The 24,400-nt window shown below is 38.0% G+C and overlaps 1 protein-coding gene across 7 annotated transcripts in view; it reads right to left on the bottom strand.

Moving 5' to 3' along the window:
• The window catches only part of CCDC15 (coiled-coil domain containing 15), an 83,181-nt gene extending 59,005 nt beyond the window's left edge, over positions 1–24,176 (bottom strand). Inside the window, exons 1-12 of one of the 7 annotated variants that reach the window (XM_027581350.2) lie at positions 23,864–24,161; positions 23,390–23,578; positions 19,089–19,238; positions 18,361–18,552; positions 11,617–11,730; positions 7,494–7,616; positions 6,378–7,010; positions 5,684–5,806; positions 5,310–5,432; positions 3,416–3,490; positions 2,783–2,905; positions 2,193–2,315 (exon numbers count right to left, since the gene is read on the bottom strand). In XM_027581350.2, the coding sequence (XP_027437151.2) occupies positions 2,193–2,315; positions 2,783–2,905; positions 3,416–3,490; positions 5,310–5,432; positions 5,684–5,806; positions 6,378–7,010; positions 7,494–7,616; positions 11,617–11,730; positions 18,361–18,552; positions 19,089–19,238; positions 23,390–23,569 (1,959 nt within the window). In that variant the 5' untranslated portion in view covers positions 23,570–23,578; positions 23,864–24,161. Of the gene's footprint in view, positions 1–2,192; positions 2,316–2,782; positions 2,906–3,415; positions 3,491–5,309; positions 5,433–5,683; positions 5,807–6,377; positions 7,011–7,493; positions 7,617–11,616; positions 11,731–18,360; positions 18,553–19,088; positions 19,239–23,389 lie in introns of all 7 variants that reach the window. The other 6 variants (XM_027581349.2, XM_027581355.2, XM_027581353.2 and 3 more) reach the window with 6 other exon arrangements.
• Between the last annotated feature and the right edge of the window lie 224 nt (positions 24,177–24,400).

Genomic DNA, 24,400 nt, shown 5'->3' with positions numbered 1-24,400 from the left:
AGATTCCAGGAAATGTGGTCTGTGGTATCTGGAGAGTGTAGGGATTGGGTATCCTGAGGAAGAATGAGTTAGAAAAGTGGATTCCTCAAATCTGTGTACGTATTGGCATATATCCTAAAATCGCCCCTGAGTTATGCATGCATGGGATGGACCTAAAGGAGTATAATGAAGGCTTTGAAAATTGAACTAACGTTGGAGCCACTCTTCACAGAAGGTGAGAAAGAACTTATAATATAAACGTAACCAGGCTGATTGCCTGCTAGAACAAATAAACAAAAGATGCAACATTCTTCAGAGGATTTCAACAGAAGCCAGAGTCTCACAATATAATATTCAAAATTGGACCCAGAAGAAAGGATGGCCAGAGAATCCAGAATATGGTCCAAAGACAGATAACTCTTCTTCTGACATAGTAGGAATAGGTTAGAATGCCAAAAAAAAGACGAATGGCTGAGGGACGTAGTGCATGATGGCTTCTATTTTTTTCATCAAAGTCTGAGAGTATGTGGATGTAGCAAGAGCTTTACAAAGTATTTAAGATTTACTATTATTAGTGTGGGCCATAGGAGAGAGAGCTGACAAAGGGCAAGCAAGAAAAATGCTAAGCAGCATGGGGAACACAGCAGCTGTGACCATAAGCCCAAAGTATGACTGTGATCTAAATCTACACTATTAAAGTGTTTTTTCCAATAAGGCAGGATTATTTCAGGAGCCTAAAAGGAGAAAGGATGGATCTAGGGGATCGAGGCTTGTATGGCAGAAGGACAAGAAGAGCTTCTGACCACCAAGGCAGCACCCTCAAGCAAATAGTTAGGTATGCCTCTTCTGTGCTCAGTTAATGACCTATGCACCCTCTACCATTATGTTGCTTCAGAATTATCTGCTTATGTGTCAGTCTCTCTTCTTTAGATTGTCTGAAATTTGAGTTCTGTGTCTGATTCACAATTGTATCTTTGATATTTAGTGCCTAAACAATGGATAACACCTAATAAGGTGTTCAATAAATGTTTAATTGCTTAATTCAAAACATATTTAACAAGAGACTATCCGGTACCAGGCACTGTACTATAAAGGCTGTCCATACACTGGTAAACACATAAGGTGTGGTACCTCTCCTCATAAAGCTTACAGACCAGTGGAAAACATGCTAAATCAATACATTATTACAAATTGTTTTGTGTAGTGAGAAGGAAAGAGAACGCAAGGATAGAGAAAAACAGAAGCGAGGAGACCTATTTTTAACAAGGTGGTCAGGACAGTCTTTTCCAAGGAGAGAACATTGAAGCTGAAACCTAAAGGACGAGAAGGGACCAGCTTTGTGAAGAAAAAAAAGAAGGCTATCCAGGCAAAGGAAAAAACATATGCAACAGACCTGAGGTAGGAAAGAGCCTGGCATACTTCGGGATATGTAAGTGACGATGTAGAATAAAACACGACAGTGTACCTTTAGGCCAACCTCATAGAGACAAACTAAAAATTATAAAAGAGCTACAGTGTAGTCCTGAAAACCTCAGCCCAAATCCTACTTTCTGCCTTTATGCTCCTTTTCTCCTGCTGTTCTCTTAAAAGGGTCAAGAGGAAATGTCTCTTTATCTCTTTTATATATCCTAACAACACTGGTTGCCTGAAGGCTCTGTCATTAAAATAACATAAAATCACAAGATAGAAATTATCTAGACAGTGATCAGTTCTAGTGGAAATAAACTAGACTTCAGTTAAGCCATGGAGGAATCTTAGGAGGCCAGATTACTGTAATGTTTTCTTGAAAAACTATGGATCTTAACTCAGTACATCGAAGCTTAGGCAATATAACCCTAATAAGCTCCAGCCTACACGCTGAACAGCTTATTTCTTGGTGATCCTGTCTTATGCTCTACTAGCTTATCGATGGAGATCTAGGCCTGGCCATTGGGGGGAAGGTCCTCCTGACCCCTCTCCGTCAGAAACCACTCATTTATTCCCCTCTCATGCCATAAAAGACAATGGCCATTAGAAATACACCTCTTATAAAGAACACACATATAAAATACAGTTTTTCCAATACCCTAGGTTTTGGGAGAGCACTAAAGTAATCTTAGGATAAGTTTTACACACTATGAACTAAAACAAGAGTCTGTTTGTTGCTCAGCCTTACCACTCCCAGCTCTGTAGGTACCTGCGATCCTACCTAAATTCCATTACTCATACTCTACCTGTCTTCTGCTGGAAGCCTCTGTCTGGTGCTTGGCTGGCAGATGCTGCTGGTCGTCCAGAAGCAAATCCTCTTGCCATCTTTCAGCTGTCCCAACAGACGGCTGCTGCCTGAAGTATAAGCTCTAAAAGAATACAAAAGCAGTCACCAAAATACATGAGCAGTGACATAATGCTAGTAATGCTGCAGGGATAGCCCTGACATACTCTATACAGGTCTGTTAGATTAGTTGCATACATTATGGCATAAAAGTAGACATTACACTCCTTGCCACTATTATGGATCTTAACTGTATCCACAAAGCAGTCCTAAGTTTCTTCATCTATAAAACAAGGATAATCACAGTATCTATCTCCCCAGATTATTGTGAGAATGAGAAATGACACAATGGATACAAAGTTCTAGAACTATTTTGGTTATGGAAAGTGCTTAACAAATGTAAGCTGTCTCTCATATTATTAATAGTATTAATAAGAGAGAACACTACCAGAAGCAGCAGAAGCACTGTTGTGAGAAGCATAGCTCTGGCAAGCCCAGATCAAACTCTAACTGATTTACTTTCCGTTTACTTTTGACTGCACTCTGCTCTACCTGCTCTCCCGCTGAACCTGGATCCTGGATATCATGTAAATCATATTTGTGGTGCTCCGGAAATAACTCCTTTCTCCATCTCTTATCTGTCATGTTACGAAAGGCCTGCCCATGGTTCCTGCGCTACAAGACAACAAAACATTGAACATCAATTGTCAAAGCAGAGCATCATGCCAGGGCAATGGTAAAAGCCTCGGTGAAGGGGCCTGAAGTAGTTTCAACAGGTCGGAATGGTATGATACATCACAGAACTAGAGAACAGGATAGCTTTGCCCACTATTTACTGACCTCAACACTAAGTCCCCAATATTTCCCTCTTAAACTTGAGCCAAAATCTAAGCAATTTATTCTCTGCTACTTATTCCTCACCATGCTCTGCTCTACTTATTCCCCAGAGAGGTGAGATCTTTTTCTTTTTTTTAAAGATTTTATTTATTTATTTGACAGCGAGAGAGGGAACACAAGCAGGGGCAGAGGGAGAGGGAGAAGCAGGCTCCCCACCAAGCAGGGAGCCCGATGCGGGGCTCTATCCCAGGACCCTGGGATCGTGACCTGAGCCGAAGGCAGATGCTTAACGACTGAGCCACCCAGGCACCCCGAGAGGCGAGATCTTAAACACTGGGTGAAACATACCGATGGCACTTCAGAAGCAATTCTTCTTTCAATCTCCCATTTCTCACAAGATGAGGGTTGCTTGATATACTTGCTCTAAAGGAACAACAAAATACAGAACTATTTAAGCAGAAATGATTAGTGACAACTAATGACATCAGTGACAACTCCAAAATGATGATACTAGGGGAGGATAACATAACAGAGTTGGTGTGCATGTGTGCCTGCATGTGTTAATACAAAATTCCCATATATAAATCAAAGTAGGAAGGAAAATAGTATAATGAATCCCAGGATACCCAACCCCCAGCTTCAATAATTAATAACATTTTTTTCCATCTGTCTCTTTTCCCACTTTTTTCCTGGACTATTTTAAAGCAAATCCCAGATTATTCTGGTCCTTTTTTTTCTTTCTTTTTTTGCATAACTATTCAATAATATGTTTGGAAGAAGGCAACAAAGTAATGTTTTTATAATGTTGCTAGCATTTTCCCAAGGTATAGCTAGGAAACAAGCTTGTGTCATTCCACATACACTGCTACTAGATGTCCCCAATAACTCCATACACAAAAACTAGCAGTGGTAAAGTTCAGGTAGTTCTGAGGTGGCAAACAGCTTGTTTTATCCTTCCTCATAACTGGTTTGCAAACTGGTAGAGCAGAATGTCTGGTTTTGGTGTACTGCTTCAGTTGGCCAAGAGGAGAAGCCCTTCAGTATTTATAAAACTAAATGCAGAAAGTCAAATATACTCCAGGATGTGAGTTTATGCAAATGTCTACTGTTAATCAATCAATATTATATGAACCCTGTCTCTTCGTCAACCCAAATGACAGATGCTTTCTCACCTGGACAGACTTGAGGTCTGGCACATTTTGAAATAGCTAAAATGTTATGCTCTTAGCCTCGCTCTAGAAGCTTTTTTTTTTAAGATTTTTTATTTATTTGACAGAGAGAGACAGCAAGAGAGAGAACACAAGCAGGGGGAGTGGGAGAGGGAGAAGCAGGCTTCCCACTAAGCAGGAAGCCCGATGCGGGGCTCGATCCCAGGACCACAACCTGAGCCGAAGGCAGACACTTAACGACTGAGCCACCCAGATGCCCCTCACTCTAGAAGCTTTAATTCTATGTAGCTTACATGTGAACTAACTTGATAAGCTCCAACCCAAATCTTAAGTAATTTCATCTGTTACTCTTTTAAGAAGGAGAGTCTTCCGCCTGTATTCTGCTCTACCTGTTCTCTAGGGGAAGCTCGGTCCTGGGTTTTAGGTTCAACATACTGATTATACTCCAGAGGCAATTCATTGCTCATTCTCTCTGCTCTCATAAAAGATGGCAGTTGCTTGAGAAACATGTTCTAAAGGAATAAAAATAAAAAGCAAACTGTCTGACCAGGGCAACATGCTAATCATAATATTGTAGGTTTCAGTGAGAACTCCAGGGAAATGGTACCAGGTGAGGATATGCTGATACATTTTCACTTGAACAAGGATATAATACTTTTATCTTATGCTATTTATTTTTTAAGGAGGTAACACTTCTAGCTCAACTCTGTAAACCTGAATTTTTAATCCTAAACCATGTACAGAGTAGTCTGACAAACTCCCCATATGTTAAGTAATTTAGGATCTGCCACAACTTCCTACACTGTTCATGTAGGGACAGTGTGTTGGTGGTAATACTGTGGGCTTCAGCAGAAGTTGTAGCATAATCTTAGTAAACTAAAATAGTTTGATTCTACAGTAAGAATATGAATGGGATTTATCAACCTTCTAAATGACAGAACTGAGTTGGTTGATAGAGTTCATCAGACCAGGGTCTTTTGCACCTGTTTCTGTACTTCATGTTACCGATTATTGAGAATATATGAAATTCAGTTACTTTATCTTCTGTTTATCTCCTTTTTATTTTGCTCTACCTGATCTCTGATGAAGGTCTGGTCCTGGAGTTTAGGAGGCAGATACTGATAACCTGCCAGAGAATAGTCTTCTCTCCCTTTCTCACTTGACATATCAGAATGTGACTCCTTGAAGTGTACTTTCTAAAAGAAAACAAAAACACTAATTGTAAATTGTCCAGGAGGAGTAATATGATAGTAATAATACTATAGGCTTTATTGAGAGCCTTACAGTAATTTTTTTAACTTGAGATAATGTGAAATATAGAATAAAACAGAAAGCCATACTTTCTGTCATTACCGAAGTCTAGCTTCTTGAGAACAACCTTTGCAAGTTCCAAACTAAACCCTGAACCATTCAGTTCCTGCCGGACTCTCTCCTTTTTCTGTTCTACCTTGTCCCTGGTGGAGGTCTGATCTTGATGCCTGGGTAGAAGATCCTGATGGACATCCAGAGGAAACGCCTCTCTCCCTCTTGGGCCTATCAAAATTGATGCTGGCTGCTTCAAATTTGCTTCCTAAAGAAAGAACAAACACAAAATACCAATTGTTCAGTTAAGAAAGATCAGTTAACCAATACTTTAGGCTGTGGTGAGAATTCTGGCATTAACTGAGGTCAGAGTATAACTGAGCATATGAAATAGAAGAAAACACTATGTTCTAGTCCACATAAGCCCACTTACAACCCTATGTAATTTACTTCCTGTTGATCCCTTTCTTCTTATTTTTGGCCTAACTGATCTCTGGTGGAGGGCTGGCCTTGGAACCTGAGTAGTAAAAGATACTGTTGCACACTTGTGGGCCACTCCTTGTTCCATCTTTCAGCTGTCAAAGCAGATAATGGCTGCCAGAAATATTTTTCCTAATAAAGATTAAAAAAAAAAAAGTAAATTGTCCAGTAAGGGGTAATGTGCTGCTGATAATACTTTAACATTTAATAAGAACCCCAGACTTTTGAGGAATTAATGAGGAAACTATTTTTTCCAACTATGACTCTCCAAATCAGCTGCAATTTAGTCCTTGCAAATCCCACTCCAAAATTTAAGTAGTTATTTCTTCTTGTTATATCTCCTTTCCACTCTATTTTACCTGATCTCTGGGTAGAAAATGCTGATGCTGGTCTTTGGGTAGAAAATCTTGGTCCTGAAATGTGGATTGAATATTCCGGTCCTCAGGGAGAACATGCTGGTCTCTGGAAGGAAAATGCTGGTCCTGACATTCAGGTAGAATATCCTGGTCTTTGGGTAGAAAATCCTGGTCTTTAAGTAGAAAGTCCTGGTCCTGACATCTGGGTAGAATATTCTGGTCTTTGGGAAGAACACACTGTTCTTTGGGTAGCAAATCCTGGACTTTAGACACAATACTCCCATCATCTAGTTCAATATTCTGGGCTTCTGGCATAATACCCTGAGTTTTTATCTTAATAGCCTGGGCTTTAGGCTCAATGGCCTGGGCTTCGGGCTCAACAGCTTGGCTTTCCAGCTCAATAGCCAGAGTATTGAGTCTTGGCTCACCACTCTTGGCTTCTGGCTCAATACTCTCAGCTTCTAGCTCAACACTCTGGATTCCTGTCAAATCACCCTGGGTTTCCAGCAGATCATCTTGGGCTTCTGGAAGATAATCCTGGGCTTCTGGAAAAATATTCTGAAGGCCTTGAAGATCTAATTGCTTTTGCTCTTCCTCTTTCATCACAGCAAATAGTGGATTTTTGAACTGTACTTTCTAAAAGTGAACATAAACATCAAATATAGAATGCCAGGTGGTAGCAACACTCTAGATTTTCCACGAGATTCCTAAAATAATTTCAATAAGATATGGTAGTCAGGGGCACCTGGGTGGCTCAGTGGATTAAGCGTCTGCCTTCAGCTCAGGTCGTGATCCCAGGGTCCTGGGATCGAGCCCTGTGTCAGGCTCCCTGCTAAGTGGTGAGCTTATGTCTCCCTCTCCCTCTGCCTGCCGCTCCCCCTGCTTGCGCTCACTCACATTCTCTCTCTTGCTCCCTTTCAAATAAATAAAATCTTAAAAAAGATAAAAAAGATATGGTAGTCAAACAAATTACTAGAATAAAATGGGAAATTATAATATTTGCTTGACTTAACAGAACCTAAATCTATAATCCCAAACTAGTACAACAATATGGTACTGCTAGTCCAAATCACACTTAGTTTAATTTTTATTGTACTATTTCCTTTCACTCTGCTTTACCTGAACTCTGCTGAAAGGTTTATCCCTGTCTTCAGAAAGGAGATCCTGCTGGTCTCCCCAAAACAAATTTTCTGTCCCTTTCTTATCTATCATAACAGATGAAGATTCCTCAGAGTCAGGTTCCTACAAAACAACACAATCAACAATGAAAAAAAAGTATCTATTACAGGTATAAACTATGAGATTACAATAAAATCCTGGGATTCAGCGCACTATTAATATAATTTGGTAGGTCAATACAATCAAATATTATAAAAACAGGACATTACAAAAGAAGCATAAGACTATATAATGAAAATTATAAAACACTGTTGAAAGAAATTTAAAAAGATCTAAATAAATCGAAAGACATCCCATGTTCACGGATCTCAGAAGGTAGTATTAAGACATTGATAAACCCTCAGTCAACTGGTTTTCAACAAGGGTGCCAAGAAAATTCAATGGAAAAAGGATAGTTTTTCAACAAATGGTACTGGGACAAGTGGATATCCACATGCAAAAGAACTAAGTTAAACCACTTCCTCACCACATATAAAAATTCACTCAAAATAGATTATAGACCTAAATGTAAGAACTAAAATTATAAAATTTTTAGGACACATAGCAGAAAATATTGATGACTTTAGATTAAGCAATGGTTTATTAGATACTATATCAAAAACACAAGCAACACAAGAAAAAATAGATAAATTAAACTACACCAAAATTAAAAATTTTGTACAAATGACAGCATTAAGAAAGTGAAATGACAACCTACAGAATGGGAGAAAATATCTGCAAATCATGTATCTGATAAGGGACATGTATCCAGAATATATAAAGAACACTTATAACTCAATAATAAAAAAAACAAATATCCCAATTAAAAAATGGACACATTTAAATAGACATTTTCTCCATAAGAGACATATAAATGGGCAATAGGCATGTGAAAAGATACTCAAGATCCTAAGTCATCAGGAAAACACAAATCAAAAGTATAGTGAGATATCATTTCACATCAGTAGGATGGTTATAGTCAAAAAGATGGACAATAATAAGTATTGGTGAGGATGTGAGGAAATTGGAACCCACATATATTGCTGATGGAAAACAGCGCGGCAGCTCCTCAAACTATTAAATACAGAGTTAGCCTATGACCCCAAAATTCTAAAGAAATGAATGTCCACACAACAACATGTACATAAGTCTCTGTAACAGTTATTCACAAAAGCCACGAAGTCCATCCACTGATGAATGGATATACCAAATGCGATAAAGCCATAAAAGGAATATTATTCCGCAATAAAAAAGGAATGAAGTACTGATACATTCTACAACATAATGAAAATATGCAAAGTGAAAGAAGCCAGTCACAAAAGACCACATAGTATAGGATTCTATTTAGATGAAATGTCCAGAATAAGCAAATCCATAGAGACAGCAAGTAGTTCAGTGGTTGCTTAGAGCTGGGGGTAGGGAAAGGAGTGAATGGGAAATGACAGCTAATGGGAATAGGGTTTCTTTTAGGGGTGAAGAAAGTGTTCTAAATTAGATTATGTTGACAGTTGTACAAACCTGTGTGTATACTAAAAACCACTGAAATGTATACTTTAAATGGGTAAACTCTGTGGTATATAAATTATATCTCAATAGAACTGTTAGGAACAAAACAATACTGGACCGTAGAATCTTAACCCTCAAACCCAAATGTAATTAGCTGTGGACGGCTCTAACAAGCCCTTATTTTTTCCCTTTATTCTTTACATTTCCCTCCCTGGTTTTCTATAAATTTTCTGGTAATGCGAAGGAGTTAAAAGACCAAAGACCTTGACAGACCTTAAAGGTCAACTGTCTTCTTGTTCCTGTATTTATCTTGAGGGATGATGACTTCCTAAAGTGCTTTCTGAAAAAAAAAAAATTAATACAAATATAGATGGTCTAGAGAAAGCAATATGCTCATGATACTAAGTTGAGATTTTGTGAAAGATCTGGAATGATTTTAACAAATGAGGGTGGTTTAATATAAATAAAGAAAAACAAGTGGTGAGTTCTACTTCAGATTTACAAACAAATCACTCACACATCAAACATGGAGTGAAATAGGCTGCTAGGAGAATATATTAACTTTATAAATGACAATTTGTCCCTATCCCAGCCAGGATCAATTTTAGGAGGCTTATGATTTTATCTTGGTGACCTAACAATGTGCAAGCAAGTATATCTTCTATTTGTATCTCTATATCTGGAATAACAATAAGAACCAGAGAGATTCTAAGGTCAGTAAAAATAAGTCTAACAAGGAAATGAAACCAGAGTTCAACTGGGTTATAGACTGTGTCCTTTCTGACTGGCAGATTTCCACTTCACACAACTGAGGGGGTAGAAAACTATTCAGAATTGAGGGAAAGACCACATACTTGATATAAGAAATACAAAAAATTACACTAATTTCTTTTATCAATCTCATTTCTATAGAATGATGTTTCCAATGTTTTAGCTGAAAAATACACATGCATTCTTTGGAAGTAGCAGTCAGTCTGAATTCATCATCATCATCATCATCATTTAAATGGCATCTCTGACGTATAAAACTGATTTATACAGGATGTTATCTCAGACTTAATTCTTCTCCCTTCTACTGAATGATGATTTGTCAGACCTGTAAAACAGTACTTTTTCTGGAAAAACATCAACTGAAAGGTTTGAACATGTTTCACACAATATAAAATATGAGTCTCTAGTATCTGATAACTCTTTTTTTTCTGGTTTACTAGAATGTGTCCAACCACTTCCTTCTAACAGTACTCTGGAGTCAGTCTAATGTCACCAACTGGAGTTGCCAAATCCATTAGGTACGAAAACGGTCAAAAAAAAGCAAGCCACTGAGAAGAACTTAGGTACAAAAGAAACTCTATCTTGAGAGTCATAACAAGACAATGCTAGAAAAAGGTAATCACACTGAATGCATCTGGGACGACATGCTGTATGTGACACACACACCCATGCCCGCTTGTTTCTTATATTTAACTATAAATGTCTTAGTTACCACTGAAGAGAGAGACATTATAGGTTAGTATTCTACAAACTGTAAACATATAAGAGACAAACGTTTTTGATAATTGTGCTGAGATACTTAAGGAAAAAAAATATAAAATATATATATATAATCTAGGAAGCAAAACTAAGAAAGAACTAAGTAAGGGACAGAGGTGATTGATGGCCAAAAAAAAAAAAAAGCAAAAAAGATCAAATGGTCCATTTTACCAGATGCTGCCTATCAAAACTTGAAATTAATGCCAAAATGAGTAAACACAGGAAAATACATGAGTTTGCTTTTAGCATCCAAATTTGTGAACACTGAAATAAGTAGGCACGGAACAATGTCATTTTACAAGTATTGCCTTAAATATCCTTTTAAGTCACATTTAGGTTCCAATTATTCACCCTAACCTTGTATTTTGAATTAAAAGATTTTCTTTCTTTTAACAGTACTGGTTTTTTTCCTGATTAGAAAGTAAAATATGTGCATTATGGGAAATTTTTTAAATAGAGAAAACTGAGAGAAAAAAGAAACATCACCTGTAATAACGCTAACCAGAAATAATCGGTATTAACGTCTTGGCCCATTTCTTCCCAGGCTTTTGTCTCTGCACACAGCAGTCCCTCCCCGTCTCTCTATTTTGCTTTATTTTTTTTGTAGCACTTACCGTTTGAAGTTATAATCTACATTTATTTGCTTGTTGATTGTTTGCTTCCCTACTAGCACAGAAGCTCCTTGAGGGATCTTTGTCTATATTTTCTCAACTCTAAGTCCTGCTTCTAGAACAATGCCTGGCAACTATAAACATTCCATAAATGTTGGCTGAATAAAGTTTTTTTAATTGAGAATATATTGTATATAATCTTGTATCCTACTTTTTTCACTCAACTTTGCATCACACTTTCCCTTGTCTTCATATATTCTCTGAAAGCATGATAATTTTTAGAATAGGTATATGTGATATACCATAATTTTTTAACCATTCCCTACTATTGGATATTTCAGGTTATTTCCAATTATTTTTACAGTTCTAAATAATGTTGAGAGGTAAATAAATCTTTATCTGTACTTTTTAAAACCATTTATTAGAAATAAATTTACCTCTTGAGGGGGAAAGGTTTTCCTTCTACCATCTGGAAACAGTGACTCATTTTTTTTATTCACAGTCTTAAAGGATGCCAGCCGGTGACGGGCCTGTTTCATGGTTTGACTAAGCTGCCAGGAAAAGGGAAAAAAGAGCAAACAAAAACAGGCGAAAGTTTTAATACCAAATTCACTAAGTGTTCCAACAGGAAAACAGGCCCCTATTATTAAAAAATGCCATACCTAAGACAAGAGGCTTACCTGCAAAGGAGACTTTGGTCTGCTGATAGTATTTTTACATGATTTTCATTATTCTAAGATACTGTACTTCATAACTTGATTTAAGTGCTGTTATTCAAGTTTTTTTTTAACAACATATGCTTTGTATTAAGAATGTACACAAAAATATCAGAACCTGAAAGTTTAAATCAATAAACCTCGAAATGATTGAGCAGTTCCATTCATCTTCTCATTAAGGAGTTATTTCTTCAACCAGTCCTTGCATGCCTAATCACTGTTACCACTCCTCGCTAGAAGACTCTATTCCTAGTCCCTCTAAAATTCTTTTTTCCTATTTACAGGAATCCCTTCTTCACCCCTAACATTTGAAGACTGTAGCTATTGTTTTTTCTCAAATCTCCCTTCTTCGAGGAAGCCTGTCTAAGTTAACCCAGAACACAAACTCAAACATCTCAACCCATTTGTCTCAAGTACTCTAAGTAACAGCTGATAATAAGTATTAATATTAAATACACTGACTTTGTGTTCATTCCTTATATGTACCTAACTAATTTCATTAAGCACCTATTTTGATTTCTTTTTCAGAGAAGCATAGAATATTTTATTTTTCACAAATCTGCACAGAATGTTCCCTTAAAGAAAACACAGAAATGAACAAAATACCATTTTTTAGGCTAAGCCCTACATCACATGGAAGAAAAGTATGTTCCCATGATAGTCAGTAAAATTATGGCAAAACCAAGACCAGTTCGAACGCATCCAGCAAGTTTAATGATATCAATTCTCCCTTGGAGGCAAATCATGACCACGATTTACAGATATAAATAACAAACACCTTGATTTTTACTAATAGTGCACTAGGGATAAAAGCACTCTCACGGCCAGCACAGTTTCCTTACAGTATATCACCTCTGTTTTGTCCTTGCTTTTAAAGGTCTACACCTCCAGCCAGAGAAATCAGCTTGAAGCATTACTCTTTTTTCTGCTAAGATGAGGACCTCTAAATTTGGTTAGCAGAGTGGCTAAAGGGGTCAAGATAGAAATAATCATATTGCAAAAAGAGATACATGTGCAGTTGAGGTTATGAAAAATACAAGAGACACACATATGCCGGCTTTTACTCATTAACAAGTATGGTAAATGTTATTGCCCTGCACAATGTGACCAAGGATTCAAAATACCCGTCATAACAGATATGAAATAAGGATACATAATGTTCATCTCCCATCAACTCCAAACCTCTATTAGAGTCACATATTGATTTTAGTCCCTTAAGCAGGGTATTTCAACTGGTCCAGCAGCTGGAATATACATTACAGTCTTTCCATTTCTCTGTTATTACCATAACCCTTCATCAAACCTCAACCTGAAGGCCCTTTCAACGACCAGCTATGAGGACTGTAACAGGCTGAATAATGGACACCCAAAGACACCAGGTCCTAATCCCTGAAACCTGTAAATGTTACTCTATAAGGAAAAAGGGCCTTCGCGGATATTATTAAGTTAAGGATCTTGAGATCAGGAGATAATCTTGGACTGTCGACATGGGTCCTAAATGCCATCCCCTGTCCTTACGAGAAAGAGGTAGAAGATTTGGCTACAGAAGAGAAGGTGATGTAAAGACGGAAGCAGGGATTGGTACAATGTAGCCACAAGCAAAGGAACACCAGCAGACACCAAAAACTGCTAGAGGCAAGGAACAAATTTTCTCCTAGAATCTGTGGAAGGGGCCCTGCTGACACCTTGATTTCGGCTCAGTGAAACTGATTTTGGACTTCCAGCCTCCAGAACTTCGAGAAAAGAAATTTGTCATTTCAAGCCACTAAGTTTGAGGTGATCTGTTACAGCAGCCACAGGAAACTAATACAAGGACCAAAGTGAATGTTAAGTATTAAAAACAAAGAAAATAGGGAGATGCTACAAATCAAATTATTAAGTGGGCATCCCAAGCTATAGGCTTGCCAGTAACCTAGATCTTCCTCAAAGAGACAGGCTGGGCCAATGAAGATTCTTTATCTTACATAATGAACTAGGAAGTGTGAAAAGTCAGAGACAGAAACTGAACTGAAAAGGTCCAAAGCTGGAGAAAAGAGGCTAAAGGAGCCTACATATGCCAAAGTTTCAGAGCTGTGATGATGAGAATATGAGGTAGTAGAAAATTAAGCAAATAAGGGAGAAGCATATGTGTAGAGACAAGGCAACCAACTCTCCCACTTTGCCTGGAACTGTCCAGGTTTAGCACTGAGGGTCTCATGTCCTCAGGCAATGGGGAAAGGTGGGCCATCCTACGAGGACCACCGAATCAATCAAGTTAGTGATTAAATATTAGTGGGAAGATCAAAGATCCTATGCTGTGTGATCAACGGAGCTAACTCAGACCTAAAAAAATTGTCCGGCCACACACTCCTTAAGGGAGTTTAGATTTGTGTGAGTTTCTGATTCTGTCTTTATTATCCCGTGCATATTCTTAAAATAAAATGAATTCTTGCAGCCAAAGAGCCTAACTCAAACACTAGTTTTTCAATGATAGATTACAGAAAACTTAACAGGTTATTTCATATTGTTTAAACCTTTCTTAATTACAAAAGTGAATTGTTATTTCCAGGGTTGAAAAAGCTGGAAAACCTGCAATATAAAGAAAGAATAAAAGTAAAAAAACAAGACAATAAAAGATTCAGTGAGAAATAAAAAGCTGAGGTATACCATGCTAAAAAATAGTAGTAAGCTTAATAGTGTATAAATGAAAAGTTATTACATGGTGAGAAAGAAACAATGATCAGTTGTTCTTCAATTCCCCACCAAAATGAAGCTATCAAGGAACACAAGAGAAACTCAATCCCTAGAGATAAATATCAGTCTTAACAAAAAGCACAGGGTTAGGCTAATTCTATTTTATGGGAACACTTGAAATTTCTTCCAGTTTTATGATTATACTTCCTAACTTTAGGTACCCAATCTTAATCTACCTTAGAACAAGTAGGTAATATCGAGTATTATAAAAGTGGAGGATGGGGTGGGAGTACAGAATAAGAGAGGTCCTAGCAAAATCAAATTTGGGGTATAGTTCTGTGTTCAGTTTTGAGGGTCATATTTGAAAAGAGCACTGAAAAACTAAATAACATTCAGAAGAAATCAACCAAGATTATAATGACAGAAAGCATTAGGAATTTAAGAATCAAAAGAGAAAAATGATAGTTATAATCAAATACTTGAAGTGTCTTAGAGATGACCATGGTTTTTTATTTTCTATTGCTTGAGAGTATAAAACTAGGCCCAAAGGGTAAAAATTATAGGGAGAAGAATTTGACTCAATAAATTGAAAAAATACTTAAAATTTCAAGACTTCTAAAAATGAAATAGTCTAAAAAGTAGTCAGTTGCTCAGCAGTGGCAATGTTCTAGCAGAAACTGGATGGCCATTTATATATGAGACATTATAAAAAGAATTCCTTAGAGAAAGAAAGGTTAGACTTGATAATGTCTTTTCCAGCATTTAATTAAAAATGTAAATAAATTCAAACATATTGGAAACTTCAAGCATACAGAGAAATAGACAGAAGCTATAATACACATCACATACACATCAACCAGTTTTAACATGATCAATTCCTTGGCCAATCTTGTTTAATATGTAATGCCCTACTTCACCTCACCCTTACGTTATTTTGAAGTATACCCCAGATGTCAAGTCATTTCATCCTTAAGTATTTCAGTATGTGAGATGAATATGTAAAACCCTTCAACTCCAGGATTCTATGTTTCTATCACTCCAAGACAAGAAAATTGAAAAGTCCACTAACACTCCGAACTGCATTCACAATTTACTCAGCCACTTCTAGATAAACCAAGGGAGTCACTGCTTGAACAGTCTCACTGTCTAGTTCTTAGTGACACCTAGTGGATAAAAACTGCAACAGAAATAGTAAAATTAAAAAAGCATTTACTGTCATGGTGGTGTAGGGGCAAAAGTTTACAGGCTTAAAGTAGTTTAGATCACTGAACATTCTTCAGTATTTCATCTTTTAAGGAAAAAAAACAGGGTATAAAAACTTTTTTAAATTTTGTAACATTTCAGGCTTTTCATAACCTGATTTCCTCCTACATATCTAATCTCATTTTCTGTTATTCTCCTCTGTAAACTATTAATTAGAATGGTTCCATCACTTATTCCCAAATATACCAAGTTCATTATATATTCTAGACTTTTCACTGTTCCTCCTATCTCAAAATTCTCTCGAATTTACCAATTCAATTCACTTTATCAATTCAAAATATACAGCTCAATTCCACCTCTTCCAGGAATTCTCCCACATTTTCTTGGATTTTAAAATTTTTGACATCCCATAGCACAACCTTTCATCAAATACAGCAAATGTCTCTCTATTATTATCTAATCGATTGGGGTCTGTTAGCTTTGTATCTCCACTTGGAAAAATAACCCCATGAAGGGTCCTATTTCACATTTCATTGGTATCTCTACAATGTTTAACAAACACAGTATATTCAAGTGTCTGTGAACAGATGTGTTGTGAGTTATGTGTTATACAGATGAGATGTATATGATGCCTCACTAAGTGAGGTTACAGTTACAGGCACCATGAAGGCAATAACTGTGTCTGTCTTCATCAATGTTCTGTCCCTTATACTTTATGCAGTGCCTGGCTCAATAAATATTTGCTCAACAAATTGTTCATAATCTTACAAAGGAAAACAAAAATGATTTATAAAATGATTACTACAAATCAAGCAATGGCAAGAAAAAGTCATAGTTTGGGACAAAGAGAAAAAAATGTTTTTAAGTATTTCAATATAACATGTGCTTATAAAGCTTTTCCCTATTGATACTAACACCACCATCGGATGTGTTTCATACTTAAGACCGAGCACATAAGCAGTTACAAAACTTTTATTTTCACATTATCATCATTTTTTTTCTTTAAAGATTTATTTATTTATTTTAAAGAGAAAGAGAGAGAGAGAGTGAGCCTGAGTGGGGGAAGGAGCAAAGGAGAGAATTTTCTTTCTTTTTTTTTTTTAAAGATTTTATTTATTTATTTGACAGAGAGAGAGACAGAGAGGGAACACAAGCAGGGGGAGTGGGAGAGGGAGAAGCAGGTTTCCTGCTTAGCAGGGAGCCGATGCGGGGCTCGATCCCAGAACCCTGAGATCATGACCTGAGCCGAAGGCAGTCGCTTAACCAACTGAGCCACCCAGGCGCCCCAAAGGAGAGAATTTTCAAGCAGACTCCCCCGAGCCCAGAGCTCACACGGAGCTTGATCCCACAACCAGTGAGATCATGACCTTAGCTGAAACCAACAGACGGCCACTCAACCAACTGAGCCACCCAGGCACCCCCAGACAATCATCATCTACATTTTTGCTCTCCTCTCTCTATCCCTAGAAATACATTTTAAATAAGATGAAGTATAATTCCCATAGCAGAGTTGAAGAATATGGTATTAACTGGACGGAAACTCATGTACACTAAGGAGAGTTGAATGCATGGTGTCAAGTGATTTGAGTGGATGAACCTAATCATGGTAGTTAATTTTTAAATAACAGATACGTAAGGGGCGCCTGGGTGAATCAGTCGGTTAAGTGTCCGACTCTTGGTTTCGACTCAGGTCACGATCTCAGGGTCGGGAGATGGAGCTCCACATCAGGCTCTGCGCTCGGCACAGAGTCTGGTTGAGATTCTCTCTCTCTCCCCCTCTGCCCTCCCCCCACACTCTCTCTCTCTCTAAAATAAATAAATCAATCTTTAATAAATAAATAAATAACAAATATGTAAAATCAGTTACTCGATATGTTACATTTTAAAATTCTGATTGTGTTAAGAGTTTATTATTACTTGACCTATAGATCTAGTTATTATGATAATCAGATTAAAGGACATAAAAGAGGAAAAAGAGACAAAAATAATGAATGAAATGCCCCATATATGTACTGTACCTATTTGCAACAGAGGTTAGCAATCAGTTTTGTCCATACGCTACAAACAGAATAATTTACCCATAACACAATTCCAGTATAATTGGGGGGGGAAAAAAAATCTCTGTTCTTTGACCCAAAGCTCTTTCTCATAAGGTCTGACTCTTACACTTTGGCACCTTTCTTTAGATGATTCTAAACTGTCTTACCAAAAATAAATAAATTTAAAATAAAATAAAATAAAAACTCTTTTAATTCTGTATTTATCATTTCCTTTCTGTAGATACAGTTTAACCTGCTTGGGTGCAATGTGCCAAGCTTGAATTCTTTAATGCTTATTTTTTTTATTATTAAATTTAATTATTATTTATTATTATTTTTTATTATTAAATTTAATTAAAGCATTATTTAATGCTTTAATTCTTATTTTTTATACAAAAAAATAAACATCATTTCACTATTCACCACTTACAAAGGTAAAAAAAGTAAAAGTGAAGTTAAATGTGATACCTCCTAATCTCTACTTCATATCCTAGATATGTCCTATACCTAAAAAAAAAAAATCATAGACATAAAATGAATATGTACTTACAGCCTGGGCTTGTTGTTGGAATAATTCATTCTGATTCTCTCTATCGTCCATTCCATCCCCAAGCATCTGGGAAGGAGGTAACCTAGCACTTCCAATAGCAGCATTCAAGTCGCTTGGAAAAACACTTGTTCTTTTAGGAGTTAAATGTGCTGGATCTGAAGACTGCATGGCTATAGAGCCTTCTTTTTCTGCCTACACAAAGGAAGAAAGTGAGATTCTTCTAGTGAGTTCTACTCCAAGCCATTACAATGAAATAATGTCTATAAGCAGCCCCAAAGATTTTAAATCAGGATCGGGGTAGAAAGGGGAAAGTTTTAACAGGCAAAGAAACTAACATTTACCACGCACCTACTATGTGCTAATAATTTACTTATCTAATTCTCATAACAACATTGTGAGACAAGTATCATAGCCCCATTTTATAGATAAAGAAACTACAGTTCACAGAGGGTAAGTAATAAATCCAAGGTCACATAGCTAGCAAGCAGCAAAGCCAAAATTCAAACCCAAATCCAAAATTCTGACATTGTTTTAAACTATTGGTGAAAGCAAAAAAGAATTCTTGTGAGTCAGAACAACACAAGAATAAAACATACAAATCTACTGCCCTCCCTAGCAATTATACAAAGCATGGAATCCAAAGAAAGTGATTCTGTAACTGTCTAATAGCTTCTCTCATAACACACACTTCACATTCAATCTTTACTCAGGTTCACTTTTGAACTTACTGCTTCATAAGATCTCTGAAACTGTTGCTTTTTTCTCAGCCTGATTTGCTGATTTATTCGGTGTTTGACTTGTCTCTGAAAATGCTTCAGAGCTTCTTGTTTTTTTCTTAGCTGTTCCTTTAGTTCTTCTTCAATCATATATGCTGAAGTCTTGAAAGATGAAAGACAGAAAATAAACTTAAATGTCAGCAGTTTTTGCCCACTAGGGCTCTGCTGTAAGCACAAATCAGTCAAGATAAAATCCTGACAAAATAATTCAGTTCTATAATCTAGAATTCCCAGTAGAGTAAGGAAATCACAGGAGTTCAGAGCTGATAATCTAGACATAGCAGGTGAGTACCAGGAACTCAAATCACAAACTAAAACTTGGAATTTGTGAGCATTCAAATAAAATCTTAATTTTTCATTGAACTGATAACTAAAGTTGTCTTCATTAATCCTTAATGAACCAATTCAAACCTATCTTATGTCACACATTTTCTAAAATTGCTTACCACTCACTAAATATGTCCTATTATAAAATGCCTTCACGCTCAGATTTATTCTCTATTTTTAAAACGTAGCATGCCCTTCCTGTCATCTCTATCTAGTAAGGTAAAGGCTTCCTCACTCTTTAAGACCATCTAACACCCACCACTTAGGACCTTCCACGATCCCTTCTTCTGAGCTCTCCTACACTACTACCTCTCATTCTTATTAACATTAATTGACAGCAACACTTCTCAAATCTCCCATTAGATTAGGTACACCTTGAGGACAGGAAATGTATTTAATTCTCCCTTGTTTCCCCTACAATATATAACACAGAGCCTTGAATATAAAGGTACTCAATATTTATGTAATGCTCAATTCCAAAACATATTCTAAACAATCTAGAATATTTTATCCCATTTGAGTCCCTGATCAGTATTCACTTCCTCTGAGTGCTCTGAATAACAACCATAGTCATCATAATTAAAAGCAGTTACCATTATTAAAGATCTGCTACAAGACAAGCACTTTAACTACATTATATCACTGAATTCCCAACACTATCTCCAATAGAAGGTATTCTTATCTCTTGTATGAAAGATGAAGAAACTGGGGCTCAGAAAGATTCATCTTTAGTAGTAGCCAAAGATTCTATGGCTGGCAAGTAGCAGAGCTAGAAGTTTCTCTGACTCCAATACGTATGCCCTATACTGTACTGTTTTTCTCTCAACTGTGTTTCTCTTTCAAAAGGAATCTTCAAATTAAATAAAATCATACTCCTATTGAGCCCTTCTTCTAACACATTGATTCCAAATTCTAGTTCAGAAGGTGCCCAAACATTTCATAGGAGGTCATTAACTCTCAAAAGCAAATGAACTTAAATTCCAATTAAAATTAAATTTTCCAAGAAATCTACCCCATATTCTATACAAATATATACCATAAGGGTAGAGTGTACAAAACAAATATCAAAGAACAATTAGGTAAAATAATTCCAAAGGAGAGATACAGGTAGTAAAGCCTGAACAACTGACCGAAATTAACTCAACTCCCAGAAGATTAAAGCCATCCTTCCTCTTTTACTTCCATTATCTGTCTGCCCCCTCTTTACCCCATGCTGAGATTATCAAACATCTTATTGAAGTATATGACTGACTCCAAATTGGGAATCTCAACTGTAAACCAAACATAAGAATGTACCATATTTTATAAGTCAATCAGAGAAAGACATGTATCACATGACCTCACTGATATGAGGAATTCTTAATCTCAGGAAACAAACTGAGTGTTACTGGAGTGGTTGGGGGTGGGAGGGATGGGGTGGCTGGGTGATAGACATTGGGGAGGCTATGTGCTATGGTGAGCGCTGTGAATTGTGCAAGACTGTTGAATCACAGATCTGTACTTCTGAAACAAATAACGCAACATATTTTAAGAAAAAAGAAAAAGAAGAAGATAACAGGAGAGGAAGAAAAGGGGAGTATGTCAGAGGGGGAGACGAACCATGAGAGATGATGGACTCTGAAAAACAAACTGAAGGTTCTAGAGGGGAGGGGGGTAGGGGGATGGGTTAGCCTGGTGATGGGTATTGAGGAGGGCACGTTCTGCATGGAGCACTGGGTGTTATGCACAAACAATGAATCATGGAACACTGCACCAAAAACTAATGATGTAATATATGGTGATTAACATAACAATAAAAAATTAAAAAAAAAAAAGAATGTACCATATTTTAGAAACATATTTTTCTTAGCAAACACCATTGTGTAAGGCCACCAAAACCCAAGAACATTGTCCCATGTTCTGGAATGTTAGGACATTCTCAGAGTCAAATAAATTTGAGAAATACTGGGTTAAGCAAAAATAAATACTGTTTCAATTGTACAACTAACTCCTCATAGACTTTTTGAACCCTAAGGACTATCCAAGGGGGCAAGATAGGATGAAGTGTTTCTCACAACAACCAAAGAATATTTTTGGATAATTCACATGATAGGACTGATATTTAGATTACACAGTAGTCTCCAAAGATGATCTCCCCTTCTCCCCACAGTGAATCAAGCCTCCCAGTATTTATGCCCTTGTGTAGTCATTTCCCATACTGAATGTAGTCTGGCTCTGTATATCCAAAAAGAGGAAGAAGCATTGGCTCCATGACTTCTCCAGCAAGGTCATAAAGCAACTTCCACCTATAGCTCTTGGAATGCTCACCCTAGGGAAACCAGCCACCATGTAAGAATTCTACCCTAAGACTACCATGCTGAGAGGAAGCCCAAGCTAGCCAAGTAGAGAGGCCATGTGGAAAGAGAAATCCTCCAGCAAGCTCCTACCCATTCTAGTCATCCTAGCCCAAGTGCCAGATATGTGAGTGAGAAAGCCATCTTGGACTTTACAGCCCAAAAGATGCCAGATGAAGAACCAAGAAATCCAACCAACAGCCAGAACCCAGTAAACTTGTCCCAGACATCTCCAGCCATTTTAGCTGTCCCAACTGAAGTTTCAGACACCATGTTGCAGATAAGCCATCTCCACTGTGCCCTGCTTGAAATCCTGACACACATTATCTTTTGCTTTATGCCACTAAGATCCAGGTTTGTTACACAACAATAGATAACCAGATAAATTATAAAATAATGCAATAGCCATGAATGCTGATAGAACAGCAGTGTTTTTTGGTGCTAATTTAATTAATGGAAGGGGAGGGAGGTCTGAAGTTATGGTATTTTTAGGAATCTTGACAGCTCCTTGAAACTTTGGGGACAAAAATGATTAGGAGTTTCCCTTTAGAATAGGCATGATATTAGGTCTACCATGCTTTAGAAGTAACTATTCAGCATTTCTTCTGAGCTGACAAGAGTTGCATCTGTTAAGGGTGGATTCCCCAGTCAGTATATGCTAAATCGGTAAAGAGTTCTATGAGATGCTTGATCAGATTGACTTTGGCTGGTACTGATCAAAATTTTTTAAATGAGGGAAAGGAGACATGTTTATATTTTTTCCAAGACTAGTATTTTGATTTAATGTTTGGGAACATGAGATTCGATTCTCTTTAACATAGAAAAAGAAAATTTTGGTAGTTTTTAGGCCTTTTGATGCTACATTACAAAGATGTCATTATTTGAGCAATGAAAAAGAGGAGTCACTAACTTAAATACCAAAATACCTTTGTACCAAATCTTACTGATTCTTCTGGGATAAATGTTATTATGTAAACAGGCACACATGTAAACTTTGCAAAAGTTTCCCTTCATCTGAAATGCTTTCCTACGACCTGTACTTACAACATTTCCATTTTTTAAAGATGAACATAGACTACATTTCCACATCCATTCTTTCAGTGAGTATATCCTTAAGACTTACTATATGTCAGGACAGGAATGAACAAAAAATAAAGTTCCCTGTCCTCATGAAATTTACAGTTAAACTTTCTCAGAATCCCTGTCAGAATTAATCTGTTCTTTCCTTATTCTGTCTGAAACTTACTGAATCTCTACTACACTCTCATTAACTTTAAGCAATCAATTAATGTTTCATTAAGTGTGGCAACTGTCACCCCTACTATGTGGTAGGGTGTCTGCAAGATATAGACAGCAATCAAGAGTTTGTGAAATAAACATTTTTGGCAAATAGGTGTTTGTTCTACAATCCTAATTCAAGAACATACCTATTTATAACAGAAGAGAAAGGACATCCCCAGAAAGGACTGTTCATCTTTATCTAAGCACCAGGGATTACAGAAGGCTAATATGGGGGGGGGGGGGGCAGAGAAAGAAAGAAAAAAGAAAAATGGGGGAGGAACCCCACTACATTTGCATCAAACTGACACTCACATATGCTGGGACTTCCGAACTATCTGGCAAGGCAGGTTCCACCCATGCCCCAACTGGCATTATAGCCTGGTTCCTCTCAGCCAGCACTGCCAACACGTCCTTGCTCTTCAGGGGGTTTAAAGCCAGAGGCACCCTTGTGGTATTTCGAGACTTCTTGAAGGGGGCCATACTTCCTGGCATCTGTGACTCCTGGGCAGGAGAAAAGAGAAGCTTAAAATCTTCAAACGACTGCGCTAAAAGCTCAACCTCCTAAGCCATGAGCACAGGCTCCAGAAAGGGGGAGAAGCCTTGGAGGAGGCAGTAGCCTGACAGGCAGTCGAAGAACGAGAATTCTGGAGAAGGAAGGAAAGAGGAAAGAAGGGGAAAGAAGTGGGAAGAAATAAAAAGGAAAAGTATAAAGACTGCCTTCTGGAAAGAATGGGATGAAAGGGGGGAGAAAAAGGGATCTACTGAGAGAACGAAGACGGTGCCCACCGGTGGCACCGCGAGGAAAGGGAGGAACGACCGCAGCAGCCAGAAGGAAAGGGGCCTGGTAGGGTGGGGCGGGAACCTGAGCCAAAGGCAGAGTCCAAATAACCGGTATCCGGTTATGGGGGAAAGCGCTGAACGCCGAGGAGTCCCGGGCCAGACAAAAGCCTGTTTCTGAGGCCTCAGGGGTCCCACTCCTGCTAAGATAACACCGACGCTGTTCCGGTGCGCCGCTCGCCACAGACTCAAACTATTCCGGATACTAAGGAAACTGCCTCCAGTAAACCGCCACTTTGGGGAGCGCCGCCCGGCCCCGCCCCGCCTCGCCCCGCTCCGCCCCGCCTCGCCCCGCTCCGCCCCGCCTCGCCCCGCTCCGCCCCGCCTCGCCCCGCTCCGCCCCGCCTCGCCCCGCTCCGCCCCGCCTCGCCCCGCTCCGCCCCGCCCCGCCCCGCTCCGCCCCGCCCCGCCCCGCTCCGCCCCGCCTCGCCCCGCCCCGCCCCGCCCTTCTGGGGCCTTGTAGCCGCCCCTTCCGGTCTTGCGTCC

The sequence above is a fragment of the Zalophus californianus genome, chromosome 11 (assembly GCF_009762305.2).
Source record: "Zalophus californianus isolate mZalCal1 chromosome 11, mZalCal1.pri.v2, whole genome shotgun sequence".
Taxonomy (NCBI): domain Eukaryota; kingdom Metazoa; phylum Chordata; class Mammalia; order Carnivora; family Otariidae; genus Zalophus; species Zalophus californianus.
This window is presented reverse-complemented; position numbering and strand designations above follow the sequence as displayed.